General features: G+C 33.5%; 1 protein-coding gene across 2 annotated transcripts in view; it reads right to left on the bottom strand.

Annotated features, from left to right (window-relative positions):
• LOC136036511 (uncharacterized) overlaps window positions 1-23342 on the bottom strand; it is a 97730-nt gene that overhangs the window by 22913 nt on the left and 51475 nt on the right. For both annotated transcript variants that reach the window (XM_065718803.1, XM_065718804.1), the window contains exon 7: window positions 5053-5225. In XM_065718803.1, coding sequence (XP_065574875.1) covers window positions 5053-5225 — 173 coding nt within the window. The remainder of the gene's footprint in view (window positions 1-5052; window positions 5226-23342) is intronic.

Raw genomic sequence — 23342 nt, 5'->3', positions numbered from 1 at the left:
GGCTACCACAGAATATCCATGGCATCCCCGCGTCAGGTATCACCCCCAAAATACATGCCTATGAAAAAAAACACAGCAAATGTAAAACAACCAAGTAAAACCAAAACAAGCTTATCCTGTTAATATATCCCTCCCTTTAGCAACAATAGGTAAACTAAATATTATAAATTTTACCAAATCACTAATATTAACACATTGCAAAAAACCTGAATGAACTAAACAATTATAGAATTCATCTTTACCATGTGGCTAATTTTTAAAAAAAAATCCGCTCAATTAGAAACACAATTCAAAATAAATGGCGCTGTGACAACATTTCTAGAACCTCCGAAATTAGTTAAAAATTTCTTTAAGTATTTCTAGATAATTCTTTTGATATTTATTTAAAAGTTCGTTATAATGAAAACTAAATTTTTTAAATTTCCAAGTTAATTTATTTGCAGAAAAACCTCTTGATATCAATTTTTGGCTTAAGATTTTACATCTATTTTTAAAATCAATATAATTACTACAAATCCTTGCATAACGAAGTAACTGTGAGAAAAACGCTGAATATGTGATATTTGAGTGTATATTACTTTCAGGGAATGGGGAACTAATCACTTCAAAATCAAAATCATCCGTTTTATTATACATTTTAAAACTTAATTTATTATTATCACAAATATTAATATTTAAATCTAAGAAATGATCTTCATGACCAGCGCCATGACTAGGCTCAAGAATAAGCTCTGTTGGATATATATTTTTAGAAATATCAACGAAATCCTTACAATTTAAGACCAAAATATCATCTAAATATCTTTTATTATTTGACAAGCATGTTTTAAATTAATTGGATTATTCTTATCCATCATATATTTATATTCTAGTTGACTTAAAAACAAGTCAGCTATAAATGGGCTGGCATTCCCCCCCTTGGGAATTCCCATAATTTGCTTGTACAAATCACCCCCAAATCTTATATAAGTATTGTATAAAACAAATTCCAATAACTCAAAAATCATATCCAAGCTGTAACATCTCAAGTTAACTGTAGTATTAAAGCAGTTTGTCCATATGGCTTTTTTATTATAACTTTCTATTTTTAAGAACCTTTTACTAGATAAGAGGAAAAATTTCTTTATAACAGTTTTTAAATTATCAAACACTAAATTAAGTGATAAATTAGTATACATTGTCGCAAAATCGAAAGACTCAATTCTTTTAGCTGAAACCATTGTTAAAGAATCTATCACCTGCAGTGAATTATTAACACTCCAATATGGATTAAAATTCGAAAATTTTTTAATACCAGAACAATAGGTTTTAAGTTTATTTACAATTTCCTTTAAAATTAAAGAGAGGTCAGTAGCAGCAATGCGGGTTGGACATTTAGCTGCTCCAGCAATAAACCGTGGTTTAGGGGGATTCTTATGAAATTTTACAGTCCAATATAGGAAAGGGAACTTTTTATCATTGTCATTTATTTTAATATTAAAATTTTTAAAAAGTATTTCTTCAGTCTTTTCAATTAAATTCTCATCCTCTATATTTACCTTTTCATAAACATTAGTTGTGCATAACTCCCTTTTTAAGATATCACAATACAGCTTCTGACAAATTATGGCAAAATTATTATTAGCTTTATCCACTGGGACAATTACAAGTTCATTCTTTAGATTAGCAATTGCTTGTTTAATCTTCGCATTATAAAATAATGATTTAGTGTTACTATTTTTTAAGTTAGAATATATTTTATTTCTTACTCTACTAATAATTAAATTCTTCCAACTTTGAAAACTCTCTTTATTTTTATTCTCTTTCTTACACCACTTATCAATAAATAAATCAAAATCATTTTCCAAGCCATCAAGAACACTCGATGGTTTCAGATGATGAGAAAGACGGAAATTAGCCCCTTTATTCATTATAATTTGAAGATCATCTTGCTTTATTATTGACAAGTCCCCTGTTATAACATGTTTGTAAGTAGGATTTACAAATGGGCCAAGTTGCTTACAATTACAAACCGGTTTCCAATTTATATCGCTATCTAGTTTTTTTAGTATTAAATTATAATTAAAAATAATTTGCCCAATAGTTTTTGAAAATTTATAAGTTAAAACTGGACTATCATTATAATTTAAATTACTAGGAAGGGCCTGTTTCACATGCCGCTGATTTAAAATTTCTGGTAAATTAATATCTTCAATCTGCTTACAAGTAAAATTAATAGGTAAATATAATCTGTTATCCTTATTACTAATCTTATCGAACTTTTCTTTTTTTAAATAAATTTCGTTTTAGTTAGAATGCAAATTGTATCACATATCACTTTAAAATTATAATCAAGAGCTGTATTATTCTTAACAATCCAGAAAAGTTTGATTAAATTCCTCTTGGATAAATTATTTAGACACTTTATTACAGAAATCATACCCCTAGATTCAAGTAGCTGGCATAGATCTATAGAAAGCATATGTACATCTAATTCATTTTTTCTATTATTTTTCCTATGTCCTCTCGATCGTTTTTTACGTTTAGTAGGACAAGTAAAAGAAGGATGGTCCATAAAACCATCAATACATTTAACAACAACATGAGACATGTCACCATATTTTGCTACACGATCATTTAGCCCAAAAGGATAAGCTGTACCAAGAGTATGGATCCAGAAATCCTCCTGTTTACGTAGTCTATTATTCTTCTCTTCTTTATTTAAATTTTCTAATTCTAAATTTTCTAAAATTGTGACAGTTATATCTGATATGGAACATTTACCATTACTACAATGTTGAACTAGATAGTTATTAGTTTTTTCATTATTAACTGTTGTCTTGTGTCCAGAAAATCTTTTATATATATTATTAGTTGTTTCCCCCACATATTGTAGGCAGCATTTATTACATTCTAATAGGTAAATTACATTGGTTGTTCTACAATTAACATTACCACGTAACTTGCATGCAAAATTTTTATTATACAATGTACTTTTAACAGAAGTCCGTGGGACAAAATGATCTTGGCAAAGAAAACAACGACTTTTACCCTTACTAACTTTCAAAAAATCGTTCCGAGTTCCGAGGCTAATATTTGTGTTTTGTTGCATAAAAAGTTATCGAAAATAAATCCAAAACAAACCAACATCCAAATCAAAATCCAACAATCATAGTCCAAAAAACATGCCAAGGTCAATAGGTCAATAGGTCAATAAATACATAAACAAAAAGATGAAATAATATGAAATTTGCATAAGTGCCATCTCACCAATAATTAACAATATCAGGTTAAAAACCTGGACCAGAGTAAAGGTCTGTCGGGGAGAAAACTAAAAAAATTTTCTCCACCAGCACTGGATCCAACCTGGAATAATATCATGAAAAGAGAAATCACCAATGCTACAGCACAAACACAAAAAAAAAAAAAAAAAAGAGACAGAAGGAGAAAAGGAAGACTGTTTTCCTAAATTAGTGATTAATATAGACCAGCACTTGAATGAGGCCTTAACCCTACTCATCCATACAATCACATAGGTCAAACAGCATAGCCACACACAATCAACCATAAAGAATAATCCATGGACAGGCAGTCATGTCGTCAATAAGTATAAGTCGTCATTTACCGAACAATAGAAAAAATAATATAGACAAATAATTCAGAGGCAACACCCAACATAAGGGCTCATCAGGAGAATACACTGGCCTATATAGGGTTTCACCATTCTAAATTCTCTACCCAGCACAGTGTTGTGGCTACCACAGAATATCCATGGCATCCCCGCGTCAGGTATCACCCCCAAAATACATGCCTATGAAAAAAAAAAACAGCAAATGTAAAACAACCAAGTAAAACCAAAACAAGCTTATCTTGTTAATATATCCCTCCCTTTAGCAACAATAGGTAAACTAAATATTATAAATTTTACCAAATCACAAATATTAACACATTGCAAAAAACCTGAATGAACTAAACAATTATAGAATTCATCTTTACCATGTGGCTAATTTTTAAAAAAAAATCCGCTCAATTAGAAACACAATTCAAAATAAATGGCGCTGTGACAACATTTCTCGAACCTCCGAAATTAGTTAACAATCCGTATTCAGATCTATACCTCATTATTCCAATGATTGCCCTTGAGCTTTGTTGATGGTGATTGCTAATCGACCATTCCCTGTGTCGCCGTCGTCATTTATAAATCCCCCTGTGCCCCCCGGCGTCCCCGTTGTAGTTGTGTCACTGTGTCCCGGTCGTCATTTATATTCCCTGTGTTCCGGTCGTCATTTGTATCCCGGTCTGTATATACGTTCGTTTTTGAAATGGAATATGATGAAATAAATTTTTGTATTTTTCCCGTTTTTTTCTTTTTATTTTTTTTTGATTTTTACTTCTTTTTAGTTTTTTTTTATTTTTTTTTTGTTTTTTCTTTTTTTTTATTTTTAATTTTTCTAGTTTTGTTTTTCTCCTTTATTTTTCCTTTTTTTCCTTTTTTTTATTTTTTTTTTTAGTTTTTTAGTTTTTTAGCTTTTTTAGTTTTTTTATTAGTTTTTAGTTTTTTTTTTCTTTTTAGTTTTTTGTAGTTTTTACCTTTTTTTTAGTTTTTTTTTTACTTATGTCCTGGTCGTCAGTTATACTCCCTGTGTCCCAGTCGTCATTTGTGTCCCGGTGATTTGTTGATGGTGATTGCTAATCGAACATTCCTTGTGTCCCGGTCGCTTTCTCTTTGAGTGGGACACTCAAAGACTCTTTGAGGTTGTCATTTATATTCCCTATATGCCGGTGTCCCGGTCGTCATTTGTGTCCCGATGTCCTGGTCTGTAATTTCGTCAGTCGAAAACATGACGTCACTCGACAAACACACACACACACACAGACAACTTATTTATATATATATATATAGATAGTTTAATACAGCTAATTAAAGTTAATTGTAGTTAATTATAGTTAATACTAATACTAGTTAATTATAGTTAATGACTACTAATTAGTAATAAGGGAGTTGACTTGAGCAGTCATTTTAATTTACCTTCAAAGATTTTACTGCCACCCAAAAACTCATAGCATACTCACTGTCAATAGATATAGATTCAACGTCATCAGAGCCAGCATTACAGTTTGTAGAGAAGTCGGTTCTATACCAAGTGTCGTAGTCACGATTTTCTGTGAGATAGAATGTCGACCAGCCAACATCTACGTCACTAAGCTCACAGTTGTCACTGTTCTTGTATTTCGATGTGAAATACCTAAAAAAAATTGGAGAATGTTATAATATAGCTAAATGAAGATGCTTGCTACAAACATAATTGACATGGTGGAGTACTGAACAAATTTTACTAAAATTTTATTTAAAAAAATGCTTAACTTACTTGTCAGAATTCACTTGTGACATGTAGGATTGAACCTGCAAACCTTCAATCACAAAGTCCAGCTGTATCCACTATATTGTCACAAGGTCTTAGCTTACTTGTTGTTTTAATGTTTGTATTACAAAGTTCATATTAGTTCATATTAAACTTATGAGTTGCTAAGACTATTGTGTTTCTATCCACACTTTATTAAACTTAATTTTTTTCTAAACTAGCTGACTGTAAGTTCACTGTTGTCGCCATTCCTGTGCTGTTATCAGAGCACTGTTAAATGAGCTTCAAAAGATGATCATGTAGATATACTATTTCAAAATGTTTAGAGGAGGACCTATAAATTTTATTGATCAACCGGTTTCTTTATTTTTATCGATTTGAGCTGATAGAATGTCGGTGCTTCCTTCTATACCCTTATGAACTTATTTTTTTTTTCTTTGACCCAGCTGATTAAACATCTTTGAGGAAGCACTCCTCTCATGCTGTATTTTTTTTTTTTGTGGAATACTTGAAACTCTTTTTTTTTTACAAATTTAATTTTAACCAGCAGATCCTTACAACAACATGTAAAGAGAGTGGAGGGAGGGGGGTTACTAAATTTTGACGGATGTGGGGTCAATCTTACCATTATCTTCAATTTCAATGTATTATTACAGATTTAAATTGGCTAAGCTGTGGCATTTTAATCCGCACTTTTATTGACTTGATATTTTTTCCTTCTGACCGAGTATGGTGGAACAGCATCCCTCTCCCGAAGTTGACACCTCTGTGGAGTCACTTTGTTACTAAAATCCAAGCTTTTATTATTCCTGTATAAAGACAAATTACTTAACAGATGCTACAACAAAAGCAGATGGAGATACTATCTAGAAATCAATAGGTTTAAATTTAAATTAATTTAAATTAAATTAATTTAATTAATTTTATTTTATCAATTTTCAAATTAATAAATTTAGAGTGAAAGAAATCAATACATTTTAATAATTGTAAGGTCACTTTTACCAGTTTTTCCCAGTAGTATTTCACTTATACAGATTGAAAGAGGTGAAACCCTGGTACTTCAGTTTGCCCTTTTCTTAACCCTACAAGCTGACAGAACATATTTGGGGAGGCATCCCTATCCCAAAAGAGACATAGTTATAAACACGATCAACCTTTTTCTTCAAATATTCGTGGCGTGTACTGAGTTAATTACAACTGGTAAAGAAAGGCATTATTTTTTAGTACATGACAGATCCTTCACCAATTAGTCTGGATACTTCTCGTTACCATTTTGGCGACTAATTTAGAAAAAGTATTCTACAGGAGCCATCTTTACAACTATCTTCTGAAATAACCCTATGGATCCTATATAATAAAGATACAAGAAAATATCGCGAAGAAAAGGTGACTAAGCCTGATAATAAGAGAAAATTGCGGACAATGAACAAAATGAGGAAAGTCCAGTCTGTGAAGACAAAGAAAATATAAAATAATATTCGAGACCTTCGTTCAGCTATCATCATTGCATGATAAGACATGTTTATAATTGATCAAACATGAATTAAAATGGAATAGTTGTGGGCATCAAGTCATGGCTAATTGTAGAAAAAACTAAGACATATAGTCCAATTGAGTGAGAAAAAAACATGACATTAATTCCCCCCTTATTAGGATTGTGTAAAAAGGAGGTTAGTTCATTTGTTAATATATATGTCTAATTATTATTTGTACATGCGTCATTGCTAGGGCAGTAGAACCAAGGTAGATAGTCATAGAGCTAATATAGTGATAGAACTTATAGTTTTTCAAGTGTTTGATTAATTTGAATTGGGTAAACGGTGGAAGTATGCGAGTGCCTCTCTTATTGGACCAATACACGGTATGTTATCTTTTAGCAAGTCACGCCTGCCAAGAGTCTCAGGCAGGTTGACCAAGAATTTTAAACTGATATAGGACCATTAGATTGCCTGAAATGAGAGACGAACAAGGAACGCTTACCTATGGTCTTAGGCTGGTTGAACCAAGAATTTAGAATTGAAACACGAGACCGTTAATTTTGCCTAGAATCAGAGGCAAGCGTCTAAAGTCAAAATGGGGCGATTCTGCAATGATCGTCAGACAAGGCAATTGGTTCTATTTATACAATTAAACAAAAAAATAGTTTTTTTAACTGAAAGTAAGGAGCGACATGAAAGCATAAAACGAACAGAAATTACTCCGTATATGAAATGGGTTATCCCCTCCGCAATCCCTCGCTCTTTACACTAAAGTTTTTAATTTTAAAAAAAGTGGAACTGTGGCAAAGAGTCAAACTTTAGCGTAAAGAGCGAGGGATTATTGAGGGGACAACCCATTTCATATACGGAGTAATTTCTGTTCGTTTTAAGTTTTAATTTCGCTCCTTACTTTCAGTTAAAAAAACTAGTTTTTTTGTTTAATTTCTGAACGTTTTTGAATTAATGCATGTTTGAATTTGGCTCTCTGCACATAAATTATTAAAATGAAATTTGCATATTAATTCTTTTTTTGGCTAAATGACTTTGCCTTGGTTTTGATCAAACAATCTTGAGAAATAGGGGATGGGGAAGGAGGCCTAGTTGCCCTCCAATTTTTCGGTTACTTAAAAAGGCAACTAGAACTTATAATTTTAACGAACGTTTTTAATAGTACAAAATATACGTAACTTAAGAATTAACTTACGTAACAAACTTTTATATTCTTATACTTTATTATGTACATGAGGGGGTTTTTCCCCTCGTTAACACTTCGCTATTTACGCTAAATCTTAAGTTTTGTCCCAATTCTTTAAGAGTGATTTATCTCCTCCTAAACACGTCGCTCTTTATGCTAAAGTATTTTTAGGACCCCTCATATGCGTAATAATCTCTGTTCGTTGTAAGTTTTAATGCTACTCCTTACTTTCAATTGAAAAACTTTGTCATGTTTATTTTTTCATTGCTTTTTTTAAGTAATGCTAGAAAATCCCGCGCCCTTTTCATTGAATTTCTCTTCCCCCATATTCCTCCAAGGAAAGATCCTTCCACATAAATCCTCCCACAGCCAAAAGAATCCCCCTGAAAACGTCTGTACACTTCCCAATAACCATTACTGTATGTAAAGACTGGTCAAAGTTTATAACTTGCAGCACCTCCCCCAGGAACTGTGGGGGAGTAAGTCATCCCCAAAGACATAGTTATTATGGTTTTCGACTATATGGAACAAAATGGCTATCTCAAAATTTCGATCCGTTGACTTTGGGAAAAAACTGAGCGTGGGAGGGGGCTTAGGTGCCCTCCATTATTTCGATCACTTAAAACGGGCACTAGAACTTTTCATTTTCTTTAGAATGAGCCCTCTTGCAACATTCTAGGACCACTTGGTTGATATGATGACCCCTGGGGGACAAAAAAAAAACAACAAAAAACAAATAAACACGCATCCGTGATCTGTCTTCTTGCAAAAATACGAAATTCTACATTTTTGTAGATAGCTTGAAATCTTTGGTATAGGGTTCTTTGGTATGCTGAATACGATGGTGTGATTTTGTTAAGATTCTATGACTTTTAGGGGGTGTTTCCACCTATTTTCCAAAATAAGGCAAATTTTCTCAGGTTCATAGCTTTTGATGACAAAGACTAAATTTGATAAAACTTATATATTTAAAATCAGCATGAAAATCCAATTCTTTTGATGTCTCTTTTAGTATCAAAATTCCGTTTTTTAGAGTTTCGTTTATTATTGAGCCGGATCGCTCCTTACTACAGTTCGTTACCGCGAACTGTTTGATTAGACATTTGCTAGACTAATAAAAAAGTTATTTTAATGATAGTTGAACAACAAGTTGACTGAAATTAAATAAAAAAACTATTTTTTTTAGCTGAAAATAAGGAGCGACATTAAAACTTAAAACGAACAGAAATTACTCCGTATATGAAATGGGTTGTCCCCTCCGCAATCCCTCGCTCTTTACGCTAAAGCTTTTATTTTTTTTTAAAAGTAGAATTGTGGCAAAGAGTCAAACTTTAGCGTAAAGAGCAAGGGATTGTGGAGGGGACAACCCATTTCATATACGGAGTAATTTCTGTTCGTTTTAAGTTTTAGTGTCGCTCCTTACTTTCAGCTAAAAAAATTAGTTTGTTTTATTTAATTTCTGAATGTTTTTGAATTAATGCATGTTTGGTTTTGGCTCTCCGCACATAAATTATTAAAAGGAAATTTGTATATTAATTCTTTTTTTTCGGCTAAATGGCTTTCTCTTAGTTTTGATCAGACGATTCTGAGAAATAAGGGGTGGAGAAGGAGGCCTAGTTGCCCTCCAATTTTTCGGTTACTTAAAGAGGCAACTAGAACTTTTAATTTTTAACGAACGTTTTTATTAGTAAAAAATATGCGTAACTTAAGAATTAACTTACGTAACAAACTTTCATAATCTTATATTTTTATTATGTATACGAGGGGGTTTGTACCCTCGTTAATACCTCGCTCTTTACACTAAATCGTAAGTTTTATCCCAATTCTTTAAGAATGACCCCTGAATCAGAAAGGCCGTAGAATAAATAGTTGAAATTACTAAAAATACTTTAGCCTAAAGAGTAAGTTATTTATCTCCTCCTAAATACCTTTCAAAAGTTTCAAACTCCTATCTACAAAAATGTGGAATTTTGTATTTTTTGCCAGAAGACAAATCACGGGTGCGTGTTTATTTGTTCGTTTTTTTTTTTTTTTTTTTTTTCTTTTCCCCAGGGGTCATCGTATCGACCAAGTGGTCCTAGAATGTCGCAAGAGGGCTCATTCTAACGGAAATGAAAAGTTCTAGTGCCCTTTTTAAGTGACCAAAAAAATTGGAGGGCATCTAGGCCCCCTCCCACGCTCATTTTTTTCCCAAAGTCAACGGATCAAAATTTTGAGATAGCCATTTTGTTCAGCATAGTTGAAAACCATAATAACTATGTCTTTGGGGATGACTTATTCCCAAACAATCCCTGGGGGAGGGGCTGCAAGTTACAAACTTTGACCAGTGTTTACATATAGTAATGGTTATTGGGAAGTGTACAGACGTTTTCAGGGGGATTTTATTTTGTTTGGGGGTGGGGCTGAGGAAAGGGGGCTATGTTGGAGGATCTTTCCTTGGAGGAATCTGTCATGGGGGAAGAAAAATTCAATGAAAAGGGCGCAGGATTCTCTAGCATTACTGTAAGAAAACAATGAAAAATAAACATGAAAACGTTTTTTCAAATGAAAGGAAGAAGCAGCATTGAAACTTAAAACAAACAGAGATTATTACGCATATGAGGGGTTCTAAAAATACTTTAGCATAAAGAGCGAGGTATTTAGGAGGAGATAATTACCTCGCTCTTTATGCTAAAGTATTTTTAGTAATTTCAACTATTTATTCTACGGCCTTTCTGATTCAGGGGTCATTCTTAAAGAATTGGGACAAAACTTACGATTTAGGGTAAAGAACGAGGTATTAACGAGGGTACAAACCCCCTCATATACATAATAATAATTAAAGAATATAAAAGTTTGTTACGTAAGTTAATTCTAAAGTTACGTATATTTTTTGCTAATAAAAAAATTCGTTAAAATTAAAATTAATAGTTGCCTTTTTATGTAACGGAAAAATTGCATGGCAACTAGGCCTCCTTCCCCATCCCATATTTCTCAAAATCGTATGATCAAAACTAAGAGAAAGCCATTTAGCCAAAAAAGGAATTAATATGCAAATTTCATTTGAATAGTTTACGTGTGGAGAGTCAAAATCAAACATGCATTAATTCAAAAACGTTCAGAAATTACATAAAAAAAAACTAGTTTTTTTAACTGAAAGTAAGGAGCGACATTAAAACTTAAAACGAACAGAAATTACTCCATATATGAAATAGATTGTTCCTCTGCAATCCCTCGCTCTTTACGCTAAAGTTTGACTCTTTGCCACAATTCTGCTTTTTAAAACAATTAAAAGCTTTAGCGTAAAGAGCGAGGGATTGCGGAGGGAACAATCTATTTCATATACGGAGTAATTTCTGTTCGTTTTAAGTTTTAATGTCGCTCCTTACTTTCAGTTAAAAAAACTAGTTTTTTTTTTATGTAATTATAAACTAAGACAATGTTTCTTAGTTTTATAAACTGAGACAGTGCGTCATTCGTCAGTATGATTTTACTTAAGATACGCCCTCTTTACATCCTCACTGTTTCATCTGTTTACAAAGTTTTAAAAAAATTCTGTAGGATTGGGCTCTGGCTATGTTCAAGCTTCCAGCTGTTATACAGTCTGCTGCTGTAATTTTATTTTTTGCTGTTTACTATGTAGTTTCATGCGACGTTTTGCATAAATGCAAAGTGAACGAAGGTCTTGGCAAGAATGTAACTTTTTTTTATGTTTACCGGTTGATGACATTTATTTTTGGCTTTGCGGGCATTTTTTTTGCACTGGGGCAGAGTTAGCGAAGGTCTTAGCCAAAACATAACATTTTTCTAGTTTTACTGTCTGTTGAGCGACCTCGGTATATCTTTTTTTTCTAAATTATCTCCTATTTTCAGACTTAGCCACAATATTAATAATGAAAGATCCTTCAGATGGCAAAGATGTTGTATACAGAATAATTCTACTTAATAGTCAGCATAGTAGTAATAGAAAGATTGAAGGCCCAAGATAAAGCTGGAACCATGAAATATTATTTAACGATAGAGTACCTAAGAAATTTGAGTATTTCTTTCAACTAGCTGATGTTCGGCATGCTAATAAACGAAGCAAATAGTCTTAACAGCTATTAACCCAATTAATTTTGGTTTAGCTGGTCAGTAGTAAAACACGATTACCATATCCATTAAGTTCTACCCTAATATTAAGCAGGATTTTCTTATATCTATATATATATATATATATATATATATATATATATATATATATATATATATATATATATATATATATATATATATATATACTAGCTATTGGGGTGGCGCTTCGCGCCCGGTGTCCCGGTCGTCATTTGTGTCCCGATGTCCCGGTCTGTAATTTCGTCAGTCGACAAACATAACGTCAGTCGACACACAAACATGACGTCACTTGACACACACACAGACAACTTATTTTTATATATATAATAAAACTAAAAAAAGGTAAAAACTACAAAAGACTAAAAAAACTAAAAAAAAGGTAAAAAACTAAAAAAACTAAAAAAGAAAAAACTAAAAAAGGAAAAAAACTGAAAAATGAAGGAGAAAAAGAAAAAAAAAAAAAATAAAAGTAAAAAAAAAATAAAAAAGGTAAAAACTACAAAAAAAAACTAAAAGGAAAAAAGAAAAAAACTACAAAAGCTAAAAAAAAGGTAAAAACGAAAAAAAAAACTAAAAAGGAAAAAGGAAAAAAACAAATAAATTATTTCAAAACTAAAAAAGAAAAAAACTAAACAAGGAAAAAAACTGAAAAATAAAGGAGAAAAAGAAAACCCCAAAAAAAATAAAAATAAAAAAAAACTAAAAAAAGGTAAAAACTACAAAAAACTAAAAAGAAAAAAGAAAAAAACTAAAAAAGGTACCCCCCCCAAAAAAACGGTAAAACCAAAAAAAAAAATAAAAAGAAAAAAAGGACACCGGACACAAATGACGACCGGGACACGGGGACACACCTACAACGGTGACGCCGGGGGGCACAGGGGGATATATAAATGACGACGGGGACACAGAGAATGTCCGATTAGCAATCACCATCAATAAAGCTCAAGGACAATCATTAGAATCATGAGGTATAGACCTGAATACGGATTGTTTTTCCCACGGACACTTATATGTTGGATGTTCAAGAGTCGGTAAACCTGACAATCTATTTATATGCACAGACAATGGGACAGCGAAGAATGTTGTATATTCGCAAGTTTTACGTAGTTAAAAACATATATAAATAATTGTCTGTGTGTGTGTGTGTGTGTGTGTGTGTGTCGAGTGACGTCATGTTTTCGACTGACAAAATTAAAGACCGGGACATCGGGACACAAATGACGACCGGGACAAGTTCAAGTTTAAGTTCATTTATTTATTAATCGCACATACATACATATATATATATATATATATATATATATATATATATATATATATATATATATATATATATATATATATATATGACATAGGCCCATGGGGAGACAAGCTCGAAAAACTAGGCATAGACAAAGATAAAATAATAACACACTACAATACAAAGATAAACATGACGGCAAAGATACAATAACACAACAATAATATGAAAGTAGCAGGTAGCCCAGGATCATTCAATACTATTGAAGAAATTAAAAATGTCCATATTATTAAATATAAATTAATACTGGAAGATAGCTGAGAGGCCCATAATCACCCAGAGCAACGAATCATACAAAACTATGCCTTACTAAAAAGATACTTAATTAAAAATAATCCTGAACTAAATGAAATTTAAGTTTCCTTTTTATTAAATGGATAGAGGAAAAATTATCAATAAGAGTCTTGTGAGCATCCCAGCACCGAGCTATTGACACAAACGGAGCGAATTTAGATCTTTCAGTATTACACTTGTCAATGTAGATATCCTTTTTTTGTCGAGTGTTATAATTATGTAAATCTTGTGATTGGGAGAACAAACTTTGATGGAGGTAATATGGCGGTAATTTCTTAATGTCATAATTGATTTTGAAAAGAATTGCTCCAAAAGCAAATTGTTGAAAGACTGGAAGTATATCTAGATAAGTATATAAAGATGCAGTAGAAAACTTATTTGGAAGTTCAATAGGTGATGGAATAAACAGTTTAAAGATTCTTAGGGCTTTATTTTGTAAAATCTGTATTGGTTTAATATGGCTTTTAAATGTAGATAAATATACTAGAGAACAATAATTAATATTAGTCTCAATCAGAGCAAAATAAATACTTCGTAAAGCAGAGTAGGGCAAACAAAGCTTCAACCTTCGCATTAAACCAACATACCTTGAAATCTTTAATCGTAGATTTTGAATGTGTGTTTTAAAAGCTTCGTCAATCACAAGTCCAAGGTACTTTATCATTTTCACACGAGATATTGATAATAGATACTTTGAAGAAGTAACTCGGGTAATACGAGGGCAGATATTTGACTTTCTGCCGTAAATTATGAAATTAGTTTTTGATACATTCAAATCAATAAAATTTGAAGAACACCAATCAAGAACATTAGAAAATGCAGTATTCAGTTTTGCCTCCAGCTCCTCGTCATTCTTTTCAGAAATTGAAACTGCCGTATCATCAGCAAAATGTGTGTTGAGACACGGGGATGTAAAAGCGCGGTGAAAATCATTTATATAAATTAAAAAAAGGAGAGGACCTAGGACAGAACCCTGAGGTACCCCAACCTTCGAAGACTGAGGTACAGGTGAAGAGAGGAAATTGCCTCTATCTAATCGTTGCTTTCTCTTATCAAGATAAGATTTAACTAGATCCAACGCCGGTCCACGCACACCACAATTATCCAATTTACTAAAAAGAATACAATGGGATATTGTATCGAATGCTTTTTTAAAATCTAAATATATTGTTGCTGGAATTTCACCTCTATCTAAGCATTCATGAATATATTGGATGAGAGCAACGATAGCATGTTCAGTGTTGTGTCCAGACCGGAAACCAAACTGGGAATTTGTGAAGAAATTAGACGATTTAAGAAAGTCATAAAACCTCTTATAAATTGCCTTCTCAAGTATTTTGGAAAATGCTGACAGAATAGAAATAGGGCGGTAATTTGATGGATTTTCAGGAGAGTCACCTTTGTGAAGCGGAACTATACGCGCTTCTTTAAAAGCAGATGGGAAAACTCCAGTTTTAAATGAAAGATTAATTATATGCTGTAATGGTAATATTATTGCAGACGGTATTTCTTTAACAATTTTAGAACTAGACCCGTCAATTCCCGCTGAATTACCTGGATTTAGATCACATACTATTTTTGTTATTTCAGAATGAGAAATAGGCCCGAGAAAAATTGAATTACTTTGAGGAGATGGAAGGTATGAAGAAAAATGTTTATTACTACGTGAATCAAACTGGTTCATTACTGATGAAACAATTTTCTCTCCTATTTTAGCAAATTAAGTATTCAAAATATCAGCCCCTTTCTCCGATTTATTAGTAGTCGAACCATTTTCTAAACTAATAACTTCAGGAAAATTCGACTTCCTTTCTTTTTTTTATAAAATAATTAATTAAAGACCACGTTTTGCGTGGTCGCAAAACGCGAGAAGAATTTTGAGCTTCTTCGAAGGACTTTTTATAATACAACTGTTTCGACAAACGTATCATTGTGGTTAATTTATTTTTAAAAACTCTAAAATTTTTAATATTATAATCAGTTGGATTCTTTAACTGCTTTTTAAATAACTGATTTTTTTTCTTAACTGATATCAAAATTCCAGACGTTATCCATGGCCTTATAGGAAATTTTTCTCTGCAAATTTTAATCGTAACAAATGGGCAACTAGAATCAAGGCAGCAATTGAAATTTCTTAGAAAATTATCAGTTGCCATATATGTATCCTCCGTGGATATTACCTCCTGCCAATCCAATAGTCCAAGGCTTTCATTCAAATGCTTTAATGTTATTTTATTTATTAACCGTACTTGACGTTCCTTGCTTACCTGCGGTATTTTATAAGTAAGAGCTAAATCTGAAACCAGCAGGAAATGATCCGATATATCACTTAAAACAGCAAAATTTGCTTGAATAGGTAAAGATGTAAAAATATAGATAAGGTGAAGATCGAATAGGTAAAGATGTAAAAATAGATGTAATAGATGTAAAAAGATGTATCAATGAGAGAAGCAGAACTAGGTGAAATTCTTGTAGGTATCAGGCAAGTAGGAAGCAGACACGCAGAAAAGCAAGAAGACAATAACTCAACAGAGCATTCATTTGAAGCTTCTAGAAGGTCAATATTGAAATCTCCGGAAAGGATTACATCTTTATTTTGAAAATGGGGTTGATGCAAAACATCATGGAGTTTAGAGAGGAAAGATTTGACTGGAGAAGAAGGCGGTCGGTATACTACGCAAAAAAAACATCTTTTTTTCCAAGACTAATTTAAGTCACCATTACTTCAAAAAGCATTTCCTCATGAGAACCTTCCAGATTTGCAATGCATCGAAAAGAGATACCTTCTTTAACTAGTACTGCTAAACCACCCAGGCGCCTAGTCAATCGGTTTTTAAAAATAAATTGATATCCAGGAAAAACAACCTGAGGAGTCAGGTCTGTAAGAAAAGTCTCACAGAATCCAACGACATGACAAGATCTGGTCGAAACTTAAAGTTAGAGCTTTAAAGCACAAGATCCTTCTAAATATCAAATTTCATTAAGATCTGGTCACCCGTTCGTAAGTTACAAATACCTCGTTTTTCCGAATTTTATTTAATTTTTCCGAATTTTTCGGAAATTTTTCCGAAAATTTTTCCGATTTTTTCCAGCTAGGTGTTTTAACAGCTAGTATATATATATATATATATATATATATATATATATATACCACCCCAACAGCTAGTATATATCTATATATATAAAAATAAGTTGTCTGTGTGTGTGTGTGTCGACTGACGTCATGTTTGTCAACTGATGAAATTACATACCGGGACACCGGGACACAAATGACGACCGGGACACAGGGAATATAAATGACGACCGGGAACCTCAAAGAGAAATTACAGACTGGGACACCCGGACACAAATCACGACCGGGACACAAGGAATATAAATGACGACCGGGACATAGGGACACAACTACAACGGGGACGCCCGCGGCAAAGGCGGGATATATAAATGACGACCGGGACACAGGGATTGTTCGAATAGAAATTACAGACCGGGACACAGGGAATATAATTGACGACCGGGACACTCAAAGAGAAATTACAAACTGGGATACCGCGACACAAATGATGACCGGGACACAGGGAATATAAATGACAACCGGGACACAGGGACACATCATTAGAACAATGAGGTATAGATCTGAATACGGATTGTTTTTCCCATGGACAATTATATGTTGCATGTTCAAGAGTCAGTAAACCTGACAATCTATTTATATGAACAGACAATGGGACAGCGAAGAATGTTGTATATTCGCATGTTTTATGTAGTTAAAAACATATATATATATATATATATATATATCTATATATATAAAAATAAGTTGTCTGTCTGTGGATGTGTGGATGGATGTGTCAGGTGACGTCACCTGAAAAAACTGGATTAGGTGACGTCAAAACTGAAAAAACTAAAAAAAGGCAAAAACTACAAAAAAAACTAAAAACTAATAAAAAAAATAAAAAAGCTAAAAAACTAAAAAAACTAAAAAAAGTCAAAAACTACAAAAAAAAACTAAAAACTAATAAAAAAGCTAAAAAACTAAAAAAACTAAAAAAAGGCAAAAACTACAAAAAAAACTAAAAACTAATAAAAAAAAAATAAAAAAGCTAAAAAACTAAAAAAACTAAAAAAAAGATAAAAAACTAAAAAAAACTAAAAACTAAAAAAAAAGGAAAAAACTGAAAAATAAGCTAAAATAAAGGTAAAAACCAATAAAAAACTAAAAAAAAAACTGAAAAAACTAAAAAAAGGCAAAAACTACAAAAAAAAAACTAAAAACTAATAAAAAAAGTAAAAAAGCTAAAAAACTAAAAAAACTAAAAAAACTAAAAAAAGGTAAAAAACTAAAAAAAATACAAAATAAAAAAAAACTAAAAAAAAGGAAAAAACTGAAAAATAAGCTAAAATAAAGGTAAAAACCAATAAAAACTAAAAAGAAAAAAGGAAAAAACTAAAAAAAATTTTCATCTAAAAAACTAAAAAAAACTAAAAAAGGTAAAAACTAAAAGAACTAAAAAAGAAAAAAATAAATGACGAAACTCAAAGAGAAAGCGACCAGGACAAAAGGAATGTTCGATTAGCAATCAACAAAGCACCGGGACACAGGGAGTATAAATGACGACCAGGGCATAAGTAAAAAAAAAAAAAACTATCTATATATATAAAAATAAGTTGTCTGTGGATCTGTGGATCGTGGATCAGGTGACGTCAAAACTGAAAAAACTAAAAAAAGGCAAAAACTACAAAAAAAACTAAAAACTAATAAAAAGAAATACACCGGGATACAAATGACGACCGGGACACAGGGAATATAAATGACGACCGGGACACAGGGACACAACTACAACGGGGACACCGGGGGAAACAGGGGGATATAAATGACGACCGGGACAAAAAAACTAAACAGAAAAAAAAAAATAAAAACTAATAAAAAAACTAAAAAATCTAAAAATCTAAATAAGCTAAAAAAGAAAAAAAAGGAAAAAAATAAAGGAGAAAAACAAAACTAAAAAACGAATGTATATACAGACCGGTACACCGGGATACAAATGACGACCGGGACACAGGGAATATAAATGACGACCTGGACACAGGGACACAACTACAACGGGGACACCGGGGGAAACAGGGGCAATGGCGCGTAACTATTATGGCGCGTAACGACTTACGCGCGCGGGGGGGCTTGGGGGGGGGGGCGCGAAGCGCCCCCACCAACTAGGTGTTGGGGTGGCGCGAAGCGCCACCCCAACAGCTAGTATATATATATATGTATATATATATATATATATATATATATATATATATATATATATATATATATATATATATATATATATATATCTATTCACAGGTGGGACACAGGGACACAGGGACACAACTACAATTGCGCGTAACTAATGTGTTGCATAACGACTTACGCGCGCCGGGGGGCTTGGGGGGGGGCCAAGCGCCCCCACCAACTAGGTGTTGGGGTAGCACCAAGCGCCACCCCAACAGCTAGTATTCTTATAAGCAATACCTTAAATTTCGGAACAAACGGGCGTTCTTTCAGTGAGGCAACCTCACATTCTCACATTTGATTTGCAAACTTTTTTGTTCAAAAGTGAATTTTTGTCTTCGAATATTTCTGGTTCATGCTGAATTATTTGGATTCATTATTATTTGGATTAAAATTGTTCATTAAATTAAATTAAAATTAATCCAAATTAAATTATTTGGATTCATTAAAAGTTAGTTAACGTAATAATAGTGGTAATGTAATGAGACGTAATGAAACGTAATGAAAACGTAATGATAGTGGTAATGAAACGTAATGTGAAACTGCTTCACAACATATCGTTGTGAAGCAGTAGCCCTCTAAAAAACGTAGGGCAGATTTATTTGACGTTTTCCAGAGAAATTGCCTACATATTGTTTTCAAAGAGTAGGCTGTATGAGAAGTTTGGCTGAATCTCGCTTTTTAGGGCTATAATGGGAGAAAGGTTAAGATGGCTAGGGTACGTCCTTCGGATGAAGAATAAAATTACCAAAGATTGCCATTTTCGTCAAACCGCATGGGGCTAAACGGAAAGCAGGTTGTCCACGGTTGGGATGGGTGGATTTTGTAAAGAAAGATTTGATGGAAATGGAAACTTCCCTTCCGCAAAAGGGAATATTTAAGTGGATTGAGATCGAGGTAGACCGTCTGTAGCTATGTTGGCCTCAGGTGGCGTGGGGCTGAGGCAAGTTGTTAGTGGCAGTCGTAGCAAGAGCATTAATTTGTGTAGTACAATCATTTTCGAGAGAAGGATGGTTGGCCAACGATTGGGTGTTCAGTAACTCAAACGGTACTTTTCTTCTCAGAAATCATTGGCGATATGTCCCACAAAAGAAGAATGGAGTTCAGGTTGGATGAGTATAATTAAGGACCAATAGCTCTTCTGTGGCTATGATTATAACTAGGAGTGGTTGGATGTCGTAAGGAAAGATTTAATGGAAGTGGGAGCTTCTTCTAAGGATGTTAACCGCAATTGCTTTGGATATCTATCTATATATATATAAATATAAATAAGTTGTCTGTGGATGTGTCTGTCAGGTGACGTCATGTTTCTGGGTCGACTGACGTCATGAAGTTAGTTGTCGTCATTTTTGTTATGACGGTGACGTCATTAAAGATATTTAAGACATGCGTTCACGTAGAAATCTATTAATGTTTAACTTTAAAATGACTGATGAACTTACAATGGCAACAGCCGAGGAAGATGCTCAAAGAGTCTATGCCAAAAAACTTTCTGCTGATAGAGAAAGTCAGAAAAGAAAGCGTGCCGAGGAATCAAAAGAAGAGCAAGGAATCAGGCTTGAGGCTGATAGAGAAAGAAAGAACAGAAAGCGTGCCAAGGAACTACCAGAGCAACGCGTAAGCAGACTTGCTGCTAAAAGAGAAAGTGAAAAAAGAAGGCGTGTCGAGGAACTACCAGAGCACCATGAAACCAGACTTGCTGCTAAAAGAGAAAGTGAAAAAAGAAGGCGTGCCGAGGAATCACAAGAACAGCAAAAAATCAGGCTTGCTGCTGATAGAGAAAGTAAGAAAAGAAAGCGTGCCGAGGAATCAGAGCAACCTGAAAGTTATCGCCTGGCATTCAGGTACAGCCCAGTCGATGATTATAGCTTGAGTAGATGTGTTCAAATCGGGACTATGTCTAAAATTTGTTCCTATTGCAAGGCCTTGAAATTCAATGGTGAAACAATGGGAATGTGTTGCGCCTCAGGAAAAGTTAAACTTCCTCTATTGGCTGCACCACCAGAGCCATTGAAGACTTTCCTTACTGGAACTACGTCAGAATCTAAGCATTTTTTGTCACAAATCAGAAAATATAACTCATGTTTCCAAATGACGTCGTTTGGAGCCCCCAGATCAATTTATGTCTACTTTCAAAGTAAAAGGGCAAATTTAGCATAGAGCAGGGTCCCTTCTACCATTCTCAGGCGAGAATCATAAATTTTTACAATTGTACTTCATCAGTGATAGAAATTCTGAATTGAATGCTCGTTGCGAAATTTCTCCCAACATTGAAAGGACAATCGTTTCCCAATTGCAACATCTTTCCCACGAAAATAATAATTTAGTGCGTCTGTTCAAAACAGCCATCGATTTGATGCCTACTGATACGCATAAAATTGTTATTTCCGCTGACAAAACGCCTCCTGGCCAACATGTGCGTAGATACAATGCTCCAACTATCGACAAAGCGGCAATCTTTATGGTCGGTGATCAGTTTTTACCTCGAGATATTATTCTTCATAAGCGAAACGCTCAGTTGTTAAGAATTGCTGAAACTCATCGATGCTACGATGCCCTACAATATCCTATCATTTTTTGGGATGGAGTCGACGGCTATCACTTTAATATTAAATTGATGAATCCAGCCACTAACAAAAAAATGAATAAGAAATGCAGTGTAATGCATTATTATTCCTATAGACTAATGATTCGGCAGGATGAAAAAAATTATATTTTAAAATGCCGTGAATTGTTTCACCAATTCGTCGTTGATATGTATGCTAAAATTGAATCAGAAAGTTTGCTATATATCCGCCTGAATCAGACCAAGGTCCGCTCTGAACAATACGTTCATTTGCGAGATGCAGTTATAAATGACGGTAATACCACAAACGTTGGAAGATTAACAATTTTACCTTCGTCATATGCTGGCACACCCCGTCATATGCATGAATATGTTCAAGATGCTATTGCGTATGTTCGTCTCTATGGTCGTCCAGATTTATTTATTACATTTACATGTAATCAATCTTGGGACGAGATACTGCAGCTTTTACTTCAAGGACAATCGGCGGTTCATAGACATGACATTACGGCCCGTGTCTTCCGGCAAAAGTTGAAATCACTGATAAACTACATAGTAAAACTTGAAGTGTTTGGGTCAGTGCGATGCTGGATGTACTCAGTGGAATGGCAAAAACGAGGTTTGCCACACGCACATATACTAATCGGGCTACATAAAAAAATTACTTCGAACGAAATTGATAATGTGATTTCCGCTGAAATACCTGATGAAAATGTCGATAAGGGGTTGCATGATATTATTGTAAAAAATATGATACCATGGACCTTGCGGTGCACTGAACGAAAATTCACCATGCATGGCCAAAGGAAGGTGCACAAAGCAATATCCTCGACTTTTAGTATCCAAAACAATTACTGGCAATGATGGTTACCCACAATATAGAAGAAGATCTACTGAAGATGGCGGTAAAACAGCAATAATAAAGAAGCGTAACGGTACCACCATCGAAGTAGATAACCAGTGGGTTGTTCCATATTCCCCATTATTATCAAAAACATTTAATGCACACATAAACGTTGAATACTGTAACTCCGTAAAGGCAATCAAATACATATGTAAATACGTCAACAAAGGCAGTGACATGGCAGATACATAAGCAGTAATGAAGCTGTTTGGCGAATTCTTTCATTTCCGATACATGAACGTAGTCCAGCTGTTGTTCACTTAGCGGTACATTTACAGAATGGTCAACGTGTTTATTTCTCGGAAACCAACGTGCAACAAAGAGCCCTGAATCCACCGGATACAAATTTAACCGCTTTCTTTTCGCTTTGCAAAAAATATTCTTTTGCAAAAAAACTGCAGTATACTGAAGTGCCTTCGTATTACACGTGGAATACTAAAAATAAAGTATTTGAACGTCGAAAACAGGGTAAGTCAGTCGACGGCCAGCCTACCATCTTCAAAGATACCACGATAGGAAGATTCTACACCTGCTTTTGGTGAATGTACCCGGTCCGACATCCTTTGAGTATTTGAGAACTGTACACGGTACTTTACATGACACTTACCGTAGTGCATGCCAAGTTCTGAATTTATTGGAGAATGACCAACACTGGGATAACTGCATCAATGACGCGTGCGAAACGTCAACCCCAAGTCAAATTCGTGCATTGTTTGGCATCATTTTAACAACTTGCTCTCCATCAGCTCCTACAGAGTTATGAAAAAAATATAAGTCAAAAATGTCCGAAGATATACTCCATCGAAAACAGTTAGAGACGTCAGATATGACTTTTGATTTTACATCAGAAATTTATAACTACACTTTAGTTATTATAGAAGATTTGTGCGTACGTATGG

This window comes from Artemia franciscana, chromosome 15 (assembly GCF_032884065.1).
Source record: "Artemia franciscana chromosome 15, ASM3288406v1, whole genome shotgun sequence".
NCBI lineage: Eukaryota > Metazoa > Arthropoda > Branchiopoda > Anostraca > Artemiidae > Artemia > Artemia franciscana.
This window is presented reverse-complemented; position numbering and strand designations above follow the sequence as displayed.